The sequence below is a fragment of the Bos indicus genome, chromosome 2 (assembly GCF_029378745.1).
Source record: "Bos indicus isolate NIAB-ARS_2022 breed Sahiwal x Tharparkar chromosome 2, NIAB-ARS_B.indTharparkar_mat_pri_1.0, whole genome shotgun sequence".
NCBI lineage: Eukaryota > Metazoa > Chordata > Mammalia > Artiodactyla > Bovidae > Bos > Bos indicus.
Genome location: NC_091761.1, coordinates 36,357,592 through 36,380,370, shown reverse-complemented (window position 1 = coordinate 36,380,370; position 22,779 = coordinate 36,357,592). Strand labels below are relative to the sequence as shown.

The following is a 22,779-nucleotide window of genomic DNA, read 5'->3' as shown; positions in this document are numbered from 1 at the left end:
ATCTTTTTGTGAGCATTTCCTTACTTTCTGTCATCATAAGATATTCCAGTTTCATCTTGTATTTTTCCTGCCCCAGACCTGAAACCAATCACTTCACCAAGAAGCCCTAATTCTTTTGATTGATAATACCATAACAGTTTGAATTCTATCATAATCTATTTAAAAATAGAAATACAAACAAACTTTAGCAGTCAAAGATTCTTGTTTCTTTTTCTGTTTAGTCTTGTATTTCCATTCCAATCCCCCTATGAATTTTATCCTGATGTAATATATTTTTATTCTTGAAACTATTTTATTCATTTCCTTGTCATATTTGCCTACAGTAAAAAGATAAGTTAAAATTATTTTTAAAAATTTCCCTGTGAACATAGGCTGTGTTACACATTTTCTTCTGTATTGAGTTTCCATTACAATTACTATTATAATTATTATCTGACAGATATGAATATATTACAATGGTTGATAAATAGTATATATAAAAATAAAATGTTATATTTCATCTCTTAATGAAATGGATGTACCATAGATGAAATTAATTAATATTAATTTAAAATTGCTAGCATGAATCAAGATTCAGCATGAATTGTATTCTCCCCAGCCCCTTTCTTTTGTAGCTATATGTGCTGAGAAAGCTGGCAGAGGTTGTTGGTGCTCACTATTGTCCATTATCCTCTCCTTCCTGAGCATACTGGGAGACCTCCCAGGCTTCCCTGCAGTTAGATTGGACCCTGTGGCTAATTCTGGCCAATGGTATATGAGACGAAGTGCCATGTTGTGCTTCTAGACACAGAAACTTCAGAGTTCTCTACTCCTTTCTAAATGACTATCAATTATGCCTATTACTCTTTCACTTATGGGCACCTTGTTTTGCCTGGCATACGAAGGTTGGGAAAAATAAAATATTGTTAATTGTATCATACTTTGGTCAATACTACTTTTCTATTAAATGTCTTTATTTTATACATGCTTTAATCCAAACACTTGATTTGCATATACAGTTCATCCAATTTAATGAAAAATTTCACCATAAAACATAATTGGTAAAGCCAATCTTTATTGTCAAATGAGCCAAATAAGACAATGTTCAAAAAAATTATGATTTCATTTTTCAGTTCAAATAAGCATGATAATACTCTTCCCCAAAGCTCAGTTAGAAATCTAAGATAAATAAAACACAGAGCCTTGCCATGAGCTTATAAAGTAACACTTCAGGGTCTTATCAACAGTTGCACTGTCTTTACTTTGCTTTTCTGAGATATTCTCTCCAGATACAGTCTTTCATAATAGACAGGGGCTGTCTCAAAGGAAGGTAGTTATCACTCCTGCTGTTTATATGTATGTATATGAAATGCATATTAATTTAGACTATCCCAACATGGGCAGAATAACCCATTTCTAATTTATCACTTCATCCTTAACAGAAAAATGTATAAAAAGAGGGAAAGACATGAGAATAAATGTGGATTTAAGAATTCCTTTATTAAAAGAAATTTCACTGACATCATTATTTTGAAATTTTTTTCTGTCTTTGGTCCATGGAGGACTTTACCAAGATAAGGCATCATCATCATATTTTGAGTAAAAGCCATGTCTTTTTTTTTTTTTTTTGAGGTAGAGACAGACATTTCTGCTAAAAGAGATGGGAAAGAAGAACTAGCATGACACCTTGATCTCAGGCAAGTAACTTCTAAGAAAGAATATGTTTAAAGGTTAAAGCATCTGGAAACTGAGCTCCCCAGCAATATCCCTGCCCTGTATCCCTTGGAAGTCTTTATGTACCCATAGGGTACATGTTCTCAAGTTAAAGGCTGTTTACGTGGAGAATGTATTTCAATAGCCCATGGAAACTACATAATTAACAAGGAGATCTTTAACTTCCGTCAGGCAGAGGTAAGGGACCACTGAGGCAACCAAGGCTTTTGGAGATAGAGGCCCTACTGTGGATGTTTAGGAGGAGCCTGGACCCACGAATAGCTGAATAGAGCAAAGTTGGTGCGGATGAGAAATAAACCTTTGTTGTGTGAAGTCAATGAGATTTGGGGATTGTTTGCTACAGTATTAAGCCTCCTGACTAAGAAAGTAGCTGATGATGCTACTGCAGATGTGACGTGGCTTTACTATCTAGAATTGTAATATCCAGGTAGAGAATTGAATGGGAATCACGGACAATTCTCTAGGGAGCGGCAGTGCCAGGGAAAACCAGGATGGGGCCAAACCAAGAGACTAGACTACATGTTACACCAAGTACAGACTCCATAGAGATGCCAGCAGGATTCCCAGTCAGTTATCACCTACTCTCCCTGAACCACAAGACACAAATGAAAGGAATGTCACTCAGTTGTGTCTGACTGTTTGTGACCCCTTGGACTATACAGTCCATGGAATTCTCCAGGCTAGAATGCTGGAGTGGGTAGCTCTTCCCAGGGATTGAACCCAGATCTCCCACACTGCAGGAAGATTATTTAACAACTGAGCTATAAGGGAAGTCCAAGAATACTGGAGTGGGTAGCCTATCCCTTCTCCAGTGGATCTTCCTGACCTAGGAATCGAACTGGGGTCTCCTGCATTGCAGGCAGATTGTTTACCAGCTGAGCTATCAGGGAAACCCCCACCACAAGGATACAACAAGTTTCATATATCCAATCACCATTTTGAGGAGGGAATGTCAACTTCAGAAGACTGAATGTTTATCTAATGAGACCATGTAATGCACCCTTGATAGGAAGTGGAACTTTCAATAGAAGAAGCATGTAAACTGAGACAGTTGAAATTGGAAGAGCCCAAGATATGTTCAGTTGGAAATACCTTTAAAATTTCCCATCGCTCAGAGCTATAGAAAATAATTGACCCTTTTTGGAGGGAGCATATTAATTATCCAGTCCCATCACTTCACGGCAAATAGATGGGGAAACAATGGAAACAGTGATGGACTTTATTTATCTGGGCTCCAAAATCACTGCAGATGGTGACCGCAGCCATGAAATTAAAAGATGCTTGCTCCTTGGAAGAAAAGCTAAGACCAACCTAGACAGCATATTAAAAAGCAGAGACGTTACTTAGTTAACAAAGGTCCATCTCGTCAAAGCTATGGTTTTTCCAGTAGTCGTGTATGAATGTGAGAGTTGGACCATAAAGAAAGCTGAGCACCGAAGAATTAATGCTTTTGAACTGTGGTGTTGGAGAAGACTCTTAAGAATCCCTTGGACTGCAAGGAGATCCAACCAGTCCATCCTAAAAGGAGATCGGTCCTGAATATTCATTGGAAGGACTGATGCTGAAGCTGAAGCTCCAATACTTTGGCCACCTGATGCGAAGAACTGACTCATTGGAATAGACCCTGATGCTGGGAAAGATTGAAGACAGGAGGAGAAGGGGATGACAGAGGATGAGACAGTTGGATGGCAGCAACGACTCAATGGATGTGAGTTTGAGAAAGGTCCGGGAATTGGTGATGGACAGGGAAGCCTGGTGGGCTGCAGTCCGTGGGGTCACAAAGTGTCGGACACCACTGAGCAACTGAACTGAACTGAGTTTGTGACCCTGCTACTTTGTTTCTTTTCTTGTATATCTATGAAGTCTAGCTCAGATTAAAAATAGTTGTGGAAGAAAGTTTTTTTTTTAAAGTGCACGTATATGAATAAAGCAGAATATCTCAGTACTTCTTATTTCTGTACTTTCATTAATGGTAAGTAGCGTGTGACCTGTCCATGGGGATGTGGTTTAATACTAAATATCAAAGTACAGAGCACTGACGCACAGTACAGTTTTTTCCTGCAAAATCACTTTACTAATGACATACTTTGTCAAATTTTTATGTGTGACTGACTATTCACTTCAATATACCTTGACTGGAAAGATAGTTGATTAGCAGTTTTTAGCAAGACAACCGACAAGAACAGAACTTTAATTTCACTTGACAGATTATTAAATTGGGCTAAACATCTGGTTAGTCCAGGCCAGTTCTTCTTTTGAGTCATAAACATACAACTGCCACATAATGTACTATCTTAAAATAAAAAATAGTCCCTGAACAAACAGAATTATGGAAGTAGATTGTCTCAGCGTGTAATGACACAGCAGTAGCAAACAGCTGCTTTTGGACTCTGTATTAACTGTTTCAGGCCACAAAGACTTCATTCTTAGGACACATTCTTCAAATTGTGTTTCTAATGATGATAGTTTTCCACGTAGAGGCTTATTCCTACTTTCTCTAAGCTTCATCCTGTGACTGCCACCAGTTTTGAGGAAGCTGGTTGTAATAATGAAAATGCACCCTCTAGGGAGACTCTCCCAGTCTCTCTCTATCGTAGGCCCTTACTTAGTCTTCATACCCACCTGCTATTTTATTCTTATATGTTTCTTGACTGCTTTACTGTTGGTTTTCCTTCATTAGAAACTAAGTGCTTACCCCAGTACCTCCAGTTTCTAAAATGGCTCTTGGTTCTTAACAGGAACTTGATAAACATTTATGTAATGAGTAAAGTTTTGAATATTGACTATGAAGTCTTTTTTGTTTATAAAAAATGAATGAAGACCAAGTCTGTGATTTTTAATTTATGTATTAGTATCATGCTTTTATTTTTTACTGACCAGACTAACTAGTCCAATGCAAATGGAGATGGTTCCCCCAAACAATAATTTACTAAATAAACTCTATATAGCAAAGGTATCTAGATTACTCTGGAGAGTAATTTTTTAGTACTTCTCATCACATCCTCTAGTCTCATTCTGATGAAACTGTAATTCAGATCTTTAACTTTTTCCCTTTAAATTCAAGTTACGTTTTACATCTTTTGGTTGTTATGAGTGGTCTAAATTTATATCTTTAGTCTTAAATAAAGCTTATAAATCTTAACAGTATTAAGATCTCAATATATTCCTTTGAGCTTATCTATAAGGTTTTTTTTTAAAAACTAACTTTGTTATCATTTAGTAATTGATGATTTTAGGTCACATTGCATGGTTGCTTTTGAAAGAGTACTGCTAAAAGATCTTTACTATTTAAAGAAAGGTTATTTTCCTTTAGTTTGAGAAGACAGAACTAATAAAAATGAATGTCACCCTAAATATTAGTATAGAGTCCAGAACCTGTGAGTATTAAGCTGAGATATTAGTGTTTTGCAAACCCTGCTGTTAAACTGATTGAATAAAAACCAAACAAGAATCCTCTCTGAAGCCTTTTCTCTTTCCTTTCTTCTATGAGTGTAGGACTTTAAAATTTGTTTTGCTTCCCACCCCGCTCTCTTTTCATGGAATGAGTATTAGTAAACATCTGAATAGATATCAAATTAGTTTAAAAATTCCCCAGAATTTTTGGTAAAAGCATATTAATGCAAAAACCATTATTCATGTTGGTTTGAGGGGTCTCATTTGGGAGTTGCTTTTAATAGTTCTTGTTTTCTGAATAATAAGCACTGTAAATTTTCCCCCTTTTAAGAATAGATCACAGTTTGAGGAAATAAATAAATGAACACCTATCTGATTTGGTTACAATTCAAAACCAGTAATCATTTTAAGAATAACGAAGATGGTGACACAATTGACATTCTAGTGGCATCTGGTCTGTAAAGGAAAATACTCTTCTTTGCTCATTCTCACTGCCATGATGTTCTCTCACTTCATTATTACTGGTCATTCTTCTCAAGATCAGAAATGAGAATATTTTCTTCTAAATGTACTGTACTAAAGTTGGCTGAAGGATAGTAAGGATTTCTAAACTGAGCAAGTCTCCCGAAGATAATGTGACTGTGCTTGTACATGCAGAAGGAAAGTGTGGAAATTGCCAGAATTACTAGCAGTGTCAGTGCTACTGTAAGAGGTATAACGCTGTGACTTGGTCCTGCAAGGAGATGAAAAAAGAAAACTTCAGTGACAATGAAGTCAGATAGTTACTGTCACATAGTTACTTTCTATTTTATTTCTATGAAAAATCAAAATGTTCTCTACTGTTCCAAACCTACCTTTTCCTGGATGCTTCTTTACTGTGTGAATATCTAAAATCAAATACAAAGATATTGAGATGAAATTTTCCTTTTAATTCAGCAAAGTTATGTCATTACTTCAGAAAATGATGGCCCATGGATCAAATCTGAGCACATGTTTTTATAAATAATGTTTTATTAGAACTCAGCCATGTTTCTGTCGTCTTTGGCTGCTTTTTTGCTACAGTTGAAGTGTGACAGAGACCATATGGCTCCTGTATCCTGAAATATTTACTATTTAATCCTTTACAAGAAAAATTTGCTGACCCCTGATTTATTTAATCATCAATACTAGTGCTCACAAAGACATACACTGCCTTTTTTTAAGCTGAAGAATCCTCATCCAGTCTCAACACTGTGCTGCAATAGAAATATGAGTAAAATATAGTCCCTGCCTACAAGGAACTCAGTTTTGTTGGGATCTGATGTGGAGTTGGTCCAGTAATGATAACCTCCCTGGCTTTTTGCAGATTTAAAAAATGAGTACCTTCTCATGTCTCAAGAATCTTGGGAAATGAGTGATAGCTCTTCCATTCAAAAAGTTTGAGGGTTCCTGTTTGAGGATCTTCTACTGAAAGAATGTATCTTTTCAAGGAAGACTCTATATCAGAATTTGAACTCTGCTATTTTTTATCTAGGCAAAGATCCAGAGAAATATACAGGGAATGACCCAGAGAAAGAGAAGTAAAGGACTTGTCAGTGGAGGACTACTTGGTGCACTACTTAAGACCCATGAAGAAATGTCAACATTGTTACCAGTAACAAAAACACAGTTATATATATATATACATACATATATATATATATATATATATATATAAAACCTTGATTTTGCAATTTAAAAACAGTACTGTATGATTTTACATAATATTATTGAAAACGTAGTATTGTGTATGTGTAAGGATACTTTTCAAAGAAAGACTGATGAATGGGTATTCATTCTCTGGATGGAGGCAGTGGGCAGGTATGGAAGGGACACATGGAATCAGAAAATTTGGAATGTAGTCCTCCCTGTGGCCTCAGTTTGGACAAGTACTTTTCTCATCTGTAACATGGGAGTGTTGTATCTGTTTCACTGCCTTGAAAACTTGTCGTGAAGGGTAAAAGAGGTGCCCTGTGTAGTACAGGAAACCTTAAAGATTTGAACAGATATGAGGTGTTTCTAATTTGTTCTTGATAGCTGAATGCTAGTGGTTGCTTAGGCATGCTATTTATTAGGTTAGCCATGTTTTCCACACAGAGCTGATACCCACACTTTTGGAACCTCAAACTTTGGTTCCTACACCTACCAGTTTTTGCTTTTTCATTGCCAGTATCTAATCAGTCACTAAAGACTGATGATTCTCTTTTCCCATTTCCTCCCTCCATTTTTGTTCATTTTGTTCATTTGTGCTCAAATTACAACTGTCTCCCTTACATCCACTGTAGGTATCTACAGAGCACTTAGGGGTTCCCTGTGTCCTTCACCATGAAGTTCAGCTCTTTAACCCAGCACTCCCTGTGGATGGAGCCTACAGAAATATGCTTTTACCCCCATCACCACCTAATGTGGGCTAGCCTTAAGTTCATTCTTTATTTCTGTCTTTAGTCTTACTGAAACGTTTGTCCAGTATTCTTTCCCTCCTCTATTCTCCTTATCTTTTACTATTACAAAGCCTCATCCCTTCTCTAAAGTCTTCTTCAGGAGCCCAGGCCACATCAATCCCCCCTTCTTTATAATACTGGCATTTAGAAAATGTTGTGATTATTATAAACATCTTCCACTGTTAATGATCCTTACTGTCTTAGAAATCTCTATCATTTGCAATTGACTAGAATTTTCTGGCTTATATTTCTAAATTTTCATCACCACAAACTGAGTATATAGCTCCAGATGAAGTTAAAATATGATTTATAATATACTATGCCATGCAGTAGAAAAACACATCTACTTATCCACAGTAAGGATACCTAGACCTGAATTATATTTCCTGTGACCAAAAATGATACTTTAAAATTCTGAGTTGCAGTTGCCAAAATGAGAGTTGCTTGTTTGCATTTCCAGCTCTATTTGCTTGAGGTAAAACTGTTTTTTTGCCCATTAATATAACAGCCAGATGACACAAGAAAGTCATAGTCTTTGACTTGATTTATAATGATTTTTTTCTGTGTATGAGAGAAAGCTGGTATGTTCTGTAAATTATTTGATGTAAAACAAGACAATAATGTCAGAATCTATTTGAATACTCTCTAAATACCTGAATTTTAAAAGTTTTAAGTGTAAAGAGGTGGGTCAGCTTTAGTCAGGGTGGAATCAAATGAGTATTTACCTTTGAACTTTACCCACCTGCTTCCATTTTACATATAAATCCCTTTTTGTCTTGACATGAGGATAATTGCCACACTCCTTCAGGAATCCTCAGGGCAACACACAGATGGGGTTTGAAGTGGTACACCTCTGGCTTCCGAATACCCCAGTTTGATTGATCTGTGGGAGTTCCATCAAACCACTTTATGGTTTCATCTGTGGAAAAAAAACGCTAACTTATTATGAATTGCGTGCATGGTTATCAAACATACTAAGTGTTGAATAAACCATAGAAAGCAGCCCCTAAATTTAATGCGACTCTCCTTATCTGGTGCATTCAGTTCAGTAGGTGCAGTCATGAACTCATCATCCAGAGGTAGGTGTTAGCAAAGCTGTCTTGTGAACAACTCTCTTTATGCTAGATACGAGCTTCTAATGTAGTTCATTTGAGATATCATGTTTCTTAATATAAAGTTTGAATTTTAAAAGTTCTTTATCATTATAACCAACTTAAATCATTTGAAATCCTAACATCTATATCATTACAAAAGAGCTCACTTTTTAAAAGAATGTTACAGTGAGCTTCTTTAAAAAAGCAAGCCAGTGGTGTACCAAAAGGTGAAGATGCTGGTAGAATCCATCTGTGTGTAAGTGATAAGGAGGCACCTTGTATGAAAAGGATTTAAAACAAGCAGTATAACTAAGCATACGTTTGTCAGCTTGTTTATTATCACCCTGGTCTAGAAGTTTTAAGCAATATCTAATACTTTTCCTTGCCAGTGTGGACCCATCCTCCACCTTGGTATACCCCTGTGACAAGTTCTCCATTCCAGTTTAAAATAATTTTCTTTACAAGTGCTTTCTTTGTTTAATTTATTTATTTTTAATTGGAGGATAATTGCTTTACAGTGTTGTGTTTGTTTCTGTCATATATCAACGTGAATCAGCCACAGGTATACATACGTCCCCTTTCTTCTGATACAAGTACTTTCAATAAAGAAAAAAAATCATACTCTCATCTGATTACAAACTCTGGCTTTTTTGAGAACCAAATAACAATTCTATTAGCACTATTTATCACTGGGACGTTTCCATAACTCTATTGTGCTCTTATATGACATTTTGGAACCCAGGATATTTTAAAGTAAATATGACTTTGATGTCTTATGACTAAGTCTGCCAACACAAAGTTCCAGTCAAACATCTTCATAATGTGAGATTAAGTATAAAATAAACTTGTTTGTTTTCATTTTTGGTTTTCTGGGATTATTTCAGAGAACAAGAGGGTATAAAAAAGGGTTAGCAACGTTGTCTTTGGAAGAAATGGCTTTAGGATTTGTGATATTTTTTTCACAGCAAATGTACCCAAGGAGAGCCTTCTGGTTTGCGGATGTCATTTGCATCAACCTTGACCACTCTGTATTTATTTATGCCTCTCCTCTTTTCTACCCAAGTTACTTACTGTCACCATCAAACTGAGCATTCAGCCAAATCATCTGGACTGAAGAACGGAAAGCTAAAAGCTCTTCTAGAAGAAAAGAGTTTTCAGCTTCATCTTTGATTGTTAAAAGATTAGAGCCTATAAAAGAGACAAATAGCAAATGGATAAGTATTTGTGTATGTATGTAATTAAAATAATAATTCATAAAGCTCAGGCTTTGACACATATAAATCAATAAGTTAGAGCACTCCCTCACATACCATACACAAAAGTAAACTCAAAATATTTTAAAGACTTGAAGGTAAGACGTAACACCACTAAACTAGAGGAGAGCATAGGCAAAATATTTTCTGACATAAATCATAGCAATATTTTCTTAGGTCAGACTCCTAAAGCAAAAGAGATAAAAGCGCTGTATACCAGAAACTAACACATTGTAAATCAACTATACTTCAATTAAAGAAAAGCTCAGGTTTTGAAAAGTGAAAATTTCTATTGTAAATAAGTAATTTTTGATTAAAATTGTAAAGGTAATATGACACATTAAAAGATGCAAACTGAAACTAAATAGACATTTCTCCAAAGAAGACATACAGATGGCTAACAAACACATGAAAAGATGCTCAACATCGCTCATTATCAGAGAAATGCAAATCAAAACCACTATGAGGTACCATTTCATGCCAGCCAGAATGGCTGCAATCCAAAAGTCTACAAGCAATAAATGCTGGAGAGGGTGTGGAGAAAAGGGAACCCTCTTACACTGTTGGTGGGAATGCAAACTAGTACAGCCACTATGGAGAACAGTGTGGAGATTCCTTAAAAAACTGGAAATAGAACTGCCTTATGACCCAGCAATCCCACTGTTGGGCATACACACTAAGGAAATCAGAATTGAAAGAGACATGTGTACCCCAATGTTCATCGCAGCTCTGTTTATAATAGCCAGGACATGGAAGCAACCTAGATGTCCATCAGCAGACAAATGGATAAGAAAGCAGTGATACATATACACAATGGAGTATTACTCAGCCATTAAAAAGAATACATTTGAATCAGTTCTAATGAGGTGGATGAAACTGGAGTCTATTATACAGAGTGAAGTTAGCCAGAAAGAAAAACACCAATACAGTATACTAACGCATATATATGGCATTTAGAAAGATGGTAACGATAACCCTGTATGCGAGACAGCAAAAGAGACACTGATATATAGAACAGTCTTTTGGACTCTGTGGGAGAGGGAGAGGGTGGGATGATTTAGGAGAATGGCATTGAAACATGTATAATATCATATAAGAAATGAATCTCCAGTCCAGGTTCGATGCAGGATACAGGATGCTTGGGGCTGTTGCACTGGGATGACCCAGAGGGATGGTATGGGGAAGGAGGTGGGAGGGGGGTTCAGGATGGGGAACACGTGTATACCTGTGGCGGATTCATGTTGATGTATGGCAAAACCAATACAATATTGTAAATTAATTAGCCTCCAATGAAAATAAATAAATTTAAATTAAAAAAAAAGATGCAAACTGGTACTTAAAGCATAGATTGTTAATTTGGGAGAACAGTTAAGATTCATATTCAGATACATTCAAAGGGAACACTTTCTTGGGAATGTGCAGTATCCTGAGACATCACCTTGGGTTTTTCATTGTATTCTGGACATTGAACATATTAGCTGTAAATTGAATAATGTTTACTTTTTCAATTTTTTTCCACCTTGTCACACCACCGATTGAAGCAAAACAACACAACGTGCTGCCACTTCACCCAAAAGCGGCGTTTTCACTCTGCCCTTTCTTGACAGCTCAGCAGGTCGTTAGCAAAAGGCCCACTGAGTGCTTTTAAAAGAGGGCACTTTTTCAATTATTTTTGTTTTGCTCCTGAAGTCACTAAATTATCAGACAAATGAAGAAACGACATTGTTTACTGAAATGTCAAGAAGGAACACATTGAAAGCATTTTACCACCACAAAAGAATTACCTTTCTTTTTGCAAAATTCATGAGCAGCCTCAAAACTTGTACTCTCTAGGACTGTAGAAAAACTGTAGCAATTACTTTTGAATTTTATCCAGGGAATTGATGTTTCTGAGCACAACTCTAGGCGTCCAGACAGTCTTGTTTCTACGAACAAAATCAGTTATGATTTCAGGGTGGTAACTGGGTTCATTTGTTGAGAAAAACATTGTATTACACTCTACGAAAGACCAAGATAAATATATGTAATGAGATTTTCATGATAATACTCTGAAAGAGTGGGTTTAATGTAAATGATCACAAAACTGAAATGGCTTATAGCATGTCTGGCAGAAATAATCTTTACCTATACATAATAGGGTATATTAATGCATAGCTTCATAGGCTTAGTTTGGGTGCTATCTTTCATATTTACAATTAGTATTGGAAAAAAGATTGGAAAAACTGGGGAATGAGATTCATAGAAATACTAGCAGCTGAATGAAGTTGACAAAAGGCACTTCGAATGAACAAAATGTATTCCATTCAGTGGTGAAGATTTAGTAAATCCTCCTGCTAGTTAACTTATGAGAGAAAATAAATCATTCAGTAAAGTATCATAACATAGCACAGCATAACACATCATAATATAACATAACATCATAACAAAGTAACACGTCATGTCATAACATATCATATCATGATATAACATGACATAACATAACACAACATATAACTAAGTGGAATTTGGGATGGACTTTGCTTCAAAGGGCAAGCATGAGAGTCAGACACATCCACTCTGAGATCCTAGGTGTGTGGCTGTGGGTATCTATCTTCCCCACACTCCCACACACATAAAAGAGAGTTAACAATAACATCTTTCTTACAACTTAAGCAGTTTAGATGAGCTAGTGTCTGACAACTTAAGCACTTAATAAATGCAGTGTTATTGAGAAAAAAAGGATAATTTTATGGTATTTTAGAAGGAGAATTAGCTTTCCCAATATATGTGACTATAATTTACATTTTTGTCCTGAATTGTTTTGATCTGAAGTCATATAATATGTGTGCTATTTGACTTACAGTATCCCAAGTGTAAGTAAATACATGCACACTTACTTAAATGAGAGATTTAAAAAGAAACCAGTTAGTGTTAAGGAACTCTCTTTTTATGTACCAAAGCAATCAAAAGAAAAGGGCCCTGATTTAATGGGGTAGATACGACATCAGAGATCAAGGAAACTAGGCTTCTACTCCAAGAAGTAGTTGTTAGACATCTATGAGATCTTCAGGAAGCTATTTAATGCTCTGAGTTTAAGTTTAATCTTTAAAGTTCACCTGGTTGGACGAGGTGACCTTTAAGTGTAATGAGATTTATTGTCATTATTACCATGTTTTATATATGCTGCTGCTGCTGCTAAGTCACTTCAGTCGTGTCCGACTCTGTGCGATCCCATAGACGGCAGCCTGCCAGGCTCCCCCGTCCCTGGGATTCTTCAGGCAAGAACACCGGAGTGGGTCACCATTTCCTTCTCCAATGCATGAAGGTGAAAAGTGAAAGTGAAGTCGCTCAGTCGTGTCCGACTCTTAGTGACCCCATGGACTGCAGCCCACCAGGCTCCTCCGTCCATGGGATTTTCCAGGCAAGAGTACATATAAGTATAAATATTATTACTATGATGATGATGGTCCTAGCATCTTATTAGTCTTGGACTTAAACAAATCCTCAGTATTCAAGATCCTCCAGGTATTCAAGATCCTCCACACCGGCTCCTAACCTATGGTTCTAGCTTGATTTCCCACTTCTCTCACCATAAACCTGCCATGCAGGAAAATCCCAACACCAGCTTTACTTATACATGTCCAGTCCTTTCTTCCTTTCATGTGTGCCCAAGCCTTTCTGCTCAGAGTGCCTTTCCATGTCCCAGAGTTTCCTGATTCCACCCATTCATCAAGACCAATCTCCACAGTCATGTCCTTTAAGAAACCTTTTTACTTTCCCCCAAATGGATCTAATGTGTCCACTTTCTTGCTAACCCCCAAAACGCTTGCTATGGTTCTTATATCATTTAGTAGCCCTGCCTCCTGTAACAGTTTTTTGTCTGTATATCACCTACCAGACCAAATCCTTCTTGAAGGCAGATAATTCTTTCTACTTTCCCTCAAAGCTCCTGCTTAGCACAGTGCCTTGCATAGTACAGGTTTACAGCACATATTTCTTGAGTTGAATAGAACCTACCAGTGGGCACTTGACAAATGGCTCCTTGCAGATACGACTCGCAGGCTGTGCTACTCCAGCGTCCACTGGTGTCAGCAAAAACACAGTCACCAAGGAAGGATGATTCATCGTCTTTCCAAAAAGTGAAGGAGGATTTGGTGCCATCTGACCAGTCAAAACTAAGACCATTCTGTGGAGAGAAATTGAACCATCATTTCCTTGCTGTGAATGCTGGTGGCATCAGCCAGTGCTGTCTGAGCAGCCCTCAATTCACACATGGATTTTTATTTCCACTTCTAGACATATTTTAGGAAGCCTAGGACAGCTTGTCGGAGAAGGCAATGGCACCCCACTCCAGTACTCCTGCCTGGAAAATCCCATGGACGGAGGAGCCTGGTAGGCTGCAGTCCATGGGGTCGCTAAGAGTTGGACACGACTGAGCGACTTCCCTTTCACTTTTCACTTTCATGCATTGGAGAAGGAAATGGCAACCCATTCCAGGGTTCTTGCCTGGAGAATCCCAGGGACGGGGGAGCCTGGTGGGCTGCCGTCTATGGGGTCGCACAGAGTTGGACACGACTCAAGTGACTTAGCAGCAGCAGCAGCAGGACAGCTTGTGAGTATGGCCTGACAAAAAGGACTCTCTGACACAAGCAGTATCTCTTTTAGTTTTTGGGAATCCTTGGTTCCTGTCCATCAAATTTCCCAGTACGCAGTCAGAGTGAAGCTGTTCTATATCTTGTTTTTTATTGTTGTTGTTTAGTCGCTAAGTGGTGTCCAACTCTTTTGTGACCCCATGGACTGTAGCCTACCAGGCTCCCCTGTCCATAACATTTCCCAGGCAAGAATACTGAAGTGGGTTGCCATTTCCTTCTTCAGGGGATCTTCCCAACCCAGGAATCAAACACACGTCTCTTGAACTGGCAGGTGAATTCTTTACCACTGAGCCACCAGGGAAGCCCATCTTGTTCTTTCCACCAAAATAAATTTAAGATTGAGCCACAGGTTCAGTCCCCGGGTCAGGAAGATCCCCTGGATAAGGAAATGACAACCCACTACGGTATTCTTATATGGGAAATCCCATGGACAGAGGAGCCTGGCGGGCCATAGTCCATGGGGTTGCAAAAGAGTCAGATATGACTTAGCAACTAAACAACAACAGCAACAAAGGTTCACACATGTAGTTGAAAACATAAAAGTGCCAAAGAAAACTTGGCTAAGTAGTTTATGCTCTTAACATCGGAATTTCCATGTATGACAAAAGAATCCACAGACCATAAAGCAAAATTGCCTACAGAAAGTTGAAACATTCTCTAATAGAAAAATACAATAAGGAAAACAACAATAGCAACAACAATAAATACAACAAACAGCCATGAAATACCATCCTTTCAGCTATCTGGCAAGGATTAAAATTTTGACATACCCAGTGTTGACAAGGATGTGAAAAAACTAGGTGTTATCATATACTGCTGTTAGCATGTAAATTGTCTCAAGCTTTTGGAGGGCAATTTGGTACCACTGCATGTTAAAATTTAAAGTGTACTTAGCAACTTCATTTCTGGGGATTTATCCTACTTGTACAAGGATATTTATTGTGCCCTGTTTGGAATTGTGAGAACTGGGAAGAACCCAAAAGTCCATTCACAGAAGAACGGTTCAATAAGTTGTGGCATATCAATATATGCTGCTGTCTCAAAGACTGTATTAGACTTTTATAAGCTGACACAGAAAGCTGTACAACCTATATTAATAAAAAGGCAAGGTTAAGGACAGTATATATATAGTATGAGCTCACTTATTTAAAAAAGAGTATACCTTTTAATCTATTACATGTATATATATATATGTGCATACACAGAAAATTTGTAAATGACACACAAGACACTGTTTACAGTGATTGACTTTGAGGAGTGGAACTAGAGGTCAGGATTGAATAGATTTACTTTTCATTATTTGAGTAACCACTTTCATTTAAAAAATATTATTTTCCAAACCATATCACTAGAGGGGAAAAATAACATACATGTTAAATTACAAGGAGTACTGAATTAATTAATGACCAAATTTTTAGGCAGGAGGCATGATTCATTTTTCTTGGGGATTCTTTAAATGCAGCAAATTACCCGACTTCAGGTGTTTGAGTTCAGGATGTATTCTAGTGCACATATGAGGCGGTATCCTGAAATTTCTCAGACATCTTCAGAGAACCTTTGAAGGGTATTAATTTCCAGAAATTAGGCAAGTAGTTATTTACTCTAAAAAGGGACACCTTTATTTTGTAGTCATATGCTGCTCATAAGGTTGGTCAATATTTATTGTATGCTCATAGTATTAGCTGCTCAGTCATGTCCGACACTTTGTGACCCCATGGACTATAGCCTGCCAGGCTGCTCTGTCCACGGAATTCTCCAGGAAAAAATAATGGAATGGGTTGCCATTTGCTTCTCCATTGTTCATAGGGTTGGTCAATAGTTATTGTATAATCCAATTACTTAAATGTTACATTTACTGTTATTTCATGACTCTGTTTTTCTGTGGTAATGTCAGTGGCTATCTCACTAAAGAGGTAGATGTGAAACTTAATTATGCAAGAATCATACAAGGGATTTTAGCAAACCTACATCTTCAGTGAACAGTCCAATCCAGTGGGCATATCCCACCCGGTTAAGGATAACAGTGAGGAAAGACTGGTGGTACTGGTCTGTAATGCTGGCCAGTTCTGCTCCATGCATCAGGCAGGTTTTTAGTGCTGTATACCAAGTCATATTTGCATTAATTATTTTGTAAGTTCTGTTTCCATATTCTAAGGTATTAGGGATTAGATACATATCAGATGTATTTATACTGTGTCCAGAAGCATCTAGAACAAGAACAGAAACAAAAATTATTTATAGCATCTGGATGAGAATAGGGGAGGCAAAGCTTAGCATGGATCCCAGTACAATGATTCATACTATTGTTAACATCAGAGTTTTTCTTCCCAGAATTGACTACTTCAAAATGAAGACAGTATCTGTAAGTATAGGTGACTCTAAAGGACAAAAACACTTAGAAAATTTAATGAATGAGTTTTTAAACATATATAAACATATACTGAATCATTTCTAGACTTCCTGTTTTTGATAGTCCCTTGTCAAACTGACCACTTTTTGGTGAAACTGATAGTGACCTTGTTAGGCAGGTTTAATTCTAGTAGGTACACTCAGCCTTATACATATATTAAGTTCTGTTGCTGGCAGAGCTTAATATTTACTAAGAGAATATTAACAACTATAATGTAGTCAAATACTGCTTGCAGACATAACTTACAAATACATATTCTCAAATATAACACTATTAAACTTTTGAGACTGATAGTTGCTATCCTGTTTAATATTAATATAATTTCTAAAGAGAAGTTAAAAATAAGTTAATAAATGTTTAGAAATACATTACAGTTCTTATAAACCATTATTATTAATACGTCACCCCCTGTCAGAGTCAAGATTTATAAATGAAAAGACTAGGTTTTCCCACACATGATACTTGGTTCTTCGTGTTCCTGAGTGGCTGTGATCAAGTGAAAACCAAGCTCGTGTGTTATACAAAGATGTTTCCTCTTTGATACACACATTTGCCATTTTGTTCTGTACTATATTCAGGCTAAATTTAGGAATTCTAGAACACAAAGACAGGGTATTTCTGAACTGTCTGATCTAAAGTAGCTGGGATTTCTCTCTGTATACTGGTTTTATCACATTTGGGGTGAAAAGGAACATGGGGAGATGTAGATAGACCCGAAGACCTAGGACTCAATCGCAGACCTGACCCTGAATGGCTTAGAGACCTCGGCCAAATTAGTCAGTCTCTCTAAACTTCAAATTTCTGGTCTGGGAGAGATTACTAAAGCCTTTGTTAGAAGTATGAGGGTAAAATTCGAGGAGATGTTTATGTAGAGCACTTACTGTAGGATGTGGAACTCAGCAGGCACTCAGTAAATGCTACTTCTTGCTCTCCTCTCCTATTCTTGTCATACTCTCCCAGATAAAAAGGGCAGAGTGGGGATTTGACTTTTCCCGAAACTGTTACCTCAATGTAGCAGTAATACATATTGTAAAACCATTGTAAAACCGAAGTGAAACAAATCTATTCACCAACTAAATTTTTTTTTTACCAACTAAATTTTGATGGACCACACTTTCATCATCTGTTTTTCTTTGTAGAAGTCTGTTTACCAGCTGATGTACCAAGTCTAAACGTTATTTATACAAAACCAATATAACACCAAAGTAGCAATGTAATAAGTTATTAAAACTAAAGTTCCTGAAATTCTTTGTATGTGTGCCTTAATGCCATTTTAATTGACTCTCCCCACTAAGTCATGCACCTATATTTTCACATATATGAATTTCTCACTATGTTATTGATTTCATCATTTCAAAACATCAGTGATTTTGAACATTACAATATGCCATCTGCTTCCCTGAGAAAGATAGGTCCACTGGAAACCAAATTCAAAATTGGGGGTCTTGATTTAGCCCTTGTCTCTCTTTTCATTTAGGTATCTTTATTTTTTTGAGCAAATCAAACTCTTTGGGTTCTAAACCCAAGGCAAACACATATTCATATGACAAATAAAGAAGAGAAGCCAGAATTTGGATAGCCAGAATTTGTAGACCACAAGAACTTAATGTGGTTGAATAGTAATATAATAAAAATAGTAATAAGGAAAACAATAACTGTTTGTTAAACATATGCTGGAACTTGCTAAACATTGTATATATGTAAAGTCCATGAGATAATTATTATTCCATTTTACAGATGCAGAAATGAAAATTCGGAGAAGATGACAAACTTTACTGACAGTTTATTTACAGAGATGGGGTAGGAACCCAGGTGGTATTTGAACTCCACCACCACTGCTCTATACTGTCTCCAAAAAATCATGTATATTCTTAGTTCCAGAAATATCAAAGAGAGAAAGTGGTTCAGAGAGTACTGAAAAGATCAACATTATTGTTAATGTTGATTGTTACAATGATTCTATTCCTACAATAAATATAACAATTCTATTCTTAGAATAGAAGAGAATCATTGTATTTAACCAAGAGACCTTGAATATGTTCCTTATTTTTCCTAAGCCTCAAGGTCCTCATCTGTAAAATGGGGAGCCTTTTACCTACTTCATAGAATTGTTGTGAGGATTTTATGGCATAATACTTATAAAACGAAGGCACAGTTTCAGGTGCATCATAAGTGTGCAAGTAATGATGTACTGATATTATTTTATTCCTACAAGGCTCTGCTCTTCTCATAATACTCTTCCTATAACTGATCTGATATCTTCTTTCAGTTCCTAACCACTACTATTCTTAAGTGATAACTGTGAACTAGGATATAGGGTTTTCCTGAAACTGCTTTTATGAGGATGGTTGATACTTAGTAGCATCAAAGAGTTCGCATGTATGTAACACTAAGAGGTATAATTCATATTCCAAGTAAGCATGTATATCCTCAGCTGCCTAGAATTCCACACAGCTCTAGACACAGACAATGGCCTTCTAGGGAAGCCTGGGACTGGGTAAAAGCAAGAGATGTGAGCTCTTGTTAATTGTTATTTTTACTACTCAAGGTCACTTAGAGTGCATCTCCATTGTTCACTGTCCCCACTGGCTACTTGTAGCACTATAGCTCTGGTATTTCATACCGGAAGTCATTGGGCGTTCTGATAATCAGATTTAGAAAAGTGCTGTATGCCATGTGTAGCCACAGATACCATTTTAGGATTCCTAAAAAGGAATTAAGTATTGAGTTGGCTTATTTCCTTGACTCTTTTGCAGTAATTTTTCAATGTCTTTTTAATAATCTGAACAGACACAATCCTACAGCAAGCAGTAAAACCTGTTAAATGACCAAAATGAATGCATAAACTTGGTCATCACTCAAGTGGTCTCTGGAGTCCTTAGAACCCCACTAGCGGGTGCAGCCCTGAGGTAGTAGAGATTAAGTGACCATACGTGTGTAAAGCTCAAAGAATAAATGTTGGCACTGTTAGCTATGAAACTATCATTTATACAGTGTGTAAACAAATGTGGAAGAGAAGAGTGGGCCATGGAAATGAAAGGAATAAAAAAGCAAATATTTCTTACCCTGCATTTTTTCACAAACAAACCCATAACCTTCTCTACAGTCTTCAAAATACCATTTTCCAGTGAAATGAAAATTAGGATTGTTTGACAGCAAGCCACAGAGAGGAATGCGTTTTTGAACTTCAGTGGTGTTGTGATTTGGAATCTTCAAAAAAAATACATGTTTAAAAAAATGGTAACATATAACATTATTATAACACTGACATTTTTATTAAGAACATAATTTTAAAAATTCAAACACTATTATTCCTTTATTTGCATTTAATAAACCTGTTCACGAATCACTTTGTAACCCACAAAATAAATAAATAATTATTGTGATGAGTAATTACATCTATGGAATGCATGAAGATTATATGAAATTACATTATTAAAAATATATTAACAACAAACTAATAAAAATAAAACTTCAGTAAACAAGTCTCAAATAGGATCTCTTGCTAAAATGACTGATAAAAAATAATTCTTAGAACTTACATTTATTGTATCAAATGGAGACCAATTAGAATATGACACAGGCCTTCCATTTAGCCATTTTTCAAAATCATCATCTTGTAACCCTATCCACACATTAGTGGTATGGCCAAAAAGATTCATGGTAATGAAAGCTGAAAAATAAGAATACATTAGCAAATTTAATACACATAAACCATGTGGATAATCATCACATTCTGTTTATAGCTATGAGTTTATTTAAATGACAGCAAAACTTAATTACTAATCAATTGTAGGAATTCATTACTTTGTCCTTATTAAGGTAATACAGTCTCTTTCATTTTTATTCAGCTTAAATTGACAGAAATTAGCTGGCTAAACCTGGAATTTCATCATATCATTAACAAAACAATTTTCAATGTTCATTCAATGTCTTCCTAAGCAAAGGAGGGCTAATCGCTTATACTTAAACTAAAGTATACAATTATTGCCTAAATAGCAAATAAAAGTCTGTAGGGATCTAAAAAATTATACCATGCAATTATAATAGACTTTACCTCAGATTATTTTAGCTATTTTGAAATACTGATCATAAGTATGTCTTTATTATTTCCATTACTCCTGGTGAGACAAAAAGCTCTGAAAAATCAGCAGTTCCTAAGCAATGCAGTGTACTAACTTTTACAGATATCGTGATATAAACCTTATAGGTCACACTGAAAAATTAGTGTCACCAGCAACATAATACTTAAAATGTTGGTTTGGAAAGGTTAGTATTTCAGAGAAATGTTTTAATAGACACTTCAGTAAAAATGGCGATTTTTGCCTGATTGAACATTGAGTACGCTACCTTGTTCCACCTCATTTTCAATGGCAACCAGTGTTCCCCCTTCTTCAACACAAAAATCTTGAGCAGATGTCCAGTTCTTCCAGTCACTTGGGCCTTCAGGGATTTTCAGCAAAAGGCACTATAAAAATGTCCCCAAAAAACATTCATTTCCATATTTTTCTAAGTGAATTAAAAGTTTCTTAAACACACCGAGAATCAGCTTTGAAGATTCTTTATGATTTTCTTGGACAGAAGCGGCCCTTTTTTTTTTTTTTTCAGCTACTCCAAAGGTGTGGAAGCGAAACCAAGAGGACCAGCTTTCAGGGTGAGTCAGGCCTTCTGTGTATTTGCATCAGGAGGCCTCAGAGACAGCGATGTGTTTTGTCATGCAGGATGTCAGAACAATGTCTTCTGCTCAGTGAAAAATAGCATTCCTTCTAAAAAGAAGCCAACCTCACTGCAGAGTTTACAGGGGAGGATTTCATCTAAAAAAATTTATTTTGGTGGCGTTCATTTGATTTTATTTACAAATACACTCTCTCACTTTTAAGTGAGAGAGGAATCCTGGGGACTCAGACCACATCAGGTATTTAAAGTCCCTAAATACTTGGAGTCAGCCACGTGGTCCAAAAGTCAGTGAGGAAGAGCGGGAAAAGAAAAGAATGAGCCAAAGGGAAGAAAAGCAAGAGCAGGACCAAGGAAGCCTAGGAAGGAGAAACAGAAGGGAGGGGCACAACAGTGTCAAGTGGAACTCAAAAAGAAGGCTGTGCGGTTTGGCAGTGAGAGCTGCCTGTTACTCAGGAGAGAATCACGTCTGTGGCATGGCAGGAGTTACTCATTATGGAACAAGAGGTATGGAATGGTAACTGCTAGGAGAGTAGGCAAGTTGAAGAAAAGCACCCCCTCACTAAACTCTGTGAAGTTGAACCATGTTAGTCAAGCTATCTGGAATCAGAGGAGAGAAGGCAGAAAGATAGAAGAGAAAGCCTTAGGCAAAGTTCCAGAGAAGTCGGGAAAGACTTTCTGCAAAAGATATTCCGTGTGGATTATTCTCTCATCAACGAACATAGCCATCCTTGGTCAATGACGAATCTGAGCGTGAGATCTGCCACTGAGAAAATCCCAGCTACAAGAGTATTCTAGGTTAACGTGGCACTCTGCACTTGAGAGAGCATCCTACCCCATCCTTCTTTAATATCTAAATGTATCAGTCCCTCATCCTTTCCCTACCATCATGAACTTAAAAAGCAGAGACTAAATGTTGCTCCTCTTTGAACATCTCAACTAAGAAGGTCTTCAACAAGTATTTATGGAACAAGATAAAAGCCAATAGACCCTGAAATGATTGCAAAGTGACATTCTGAGGATTCTAGATTTAATCCAGTGGTTCTCAAACAAAACCACTTGCTCCTTAGATTATATTTTGATAATGTCTGGAAACATTTTGGTTGTCACGGTTCAGACAGGGTTGGGGGGTGGGGAGCGTTGCTATTGACA

At 36.8% G+C, this 22,779-nt stretch overlaps 1 protein-coding gene and 1 non-coding gene across 3 annotated transcripts in view; both read right to left on the bottom strand.

Annotated features, from left to right (window-relative positions):
* Nucleotides 1-1,037: 1,037 nt before the first annotated feature.
* The window catches only part of PLA2R1 (phospholipase A2 receptor 1), a 136,416-nt gene continuing 114,674 nt past the window's right edge, over nucleotides 1,038-22,779 (bottom strand). Inside the window, exons 21-30 of one of the 2 annotated variants that reach the window (XM_070799256.1) lie at nucleotides 21,304-21,421; nucleotides 20,496-20,626; nucleotides 20,019-20,163; nucleotides 16,512-16,750; nucleotides 13,909-14,077; nucleotides 11,697-11,837; nucleotides 9,731-9,847; nucleotides 8,308-8,484; nucleotides 5,961-5,993; nucleotides 1,038-5,839 (exon numbers count right to left, since the gene is read on the bottom strand). In XM_070799256.1, coding sequence (XP_070655357.1) covers nucleotides 5,625-5,839; nucleotides 5,961-5,993; nucleotides 8,308-8,484; nucleotides 9,731-9,847; nucleotides 11,697-11,837; nucleotides 13,909-14,077; nucleotides 16,512-16,750; nucleotides 20,019-20,163; nucleotides 20,496-20,626; nucleotides 21,304-21,421 — 1,485 coding nt within the window. In that variant the 3' untranslated portion in view covers nucleotides 1,038-5,624. The remainder of the gene's footprint in view (nucleotides 5,840-5,960; nucleotides 5,994-8,307; nucleotides 8,485-9,730; nucleotides 9,848-11,696; nucleotides 11,838-13,908; nucleotides 14,078-16,511; nucleotides 16,751-20,018; nucleotides 20,164-20,495; nucleotides 20,627-21,303; nucleotides 21,422-22,779) is intronic. The other variant, XM_070799261.1, reaches the window with a different exon arrangement.
* LOC139179154 (small nucleolar RNA SNORA21) lies at nucleotides 11,431-11,566 on the bottom strand. Its single transcript, XR_011563585.1, has one exon. It is a non-coding gene; the product is annotated as a small nucleolar RNA SNORA21 (small nucleolar RNA).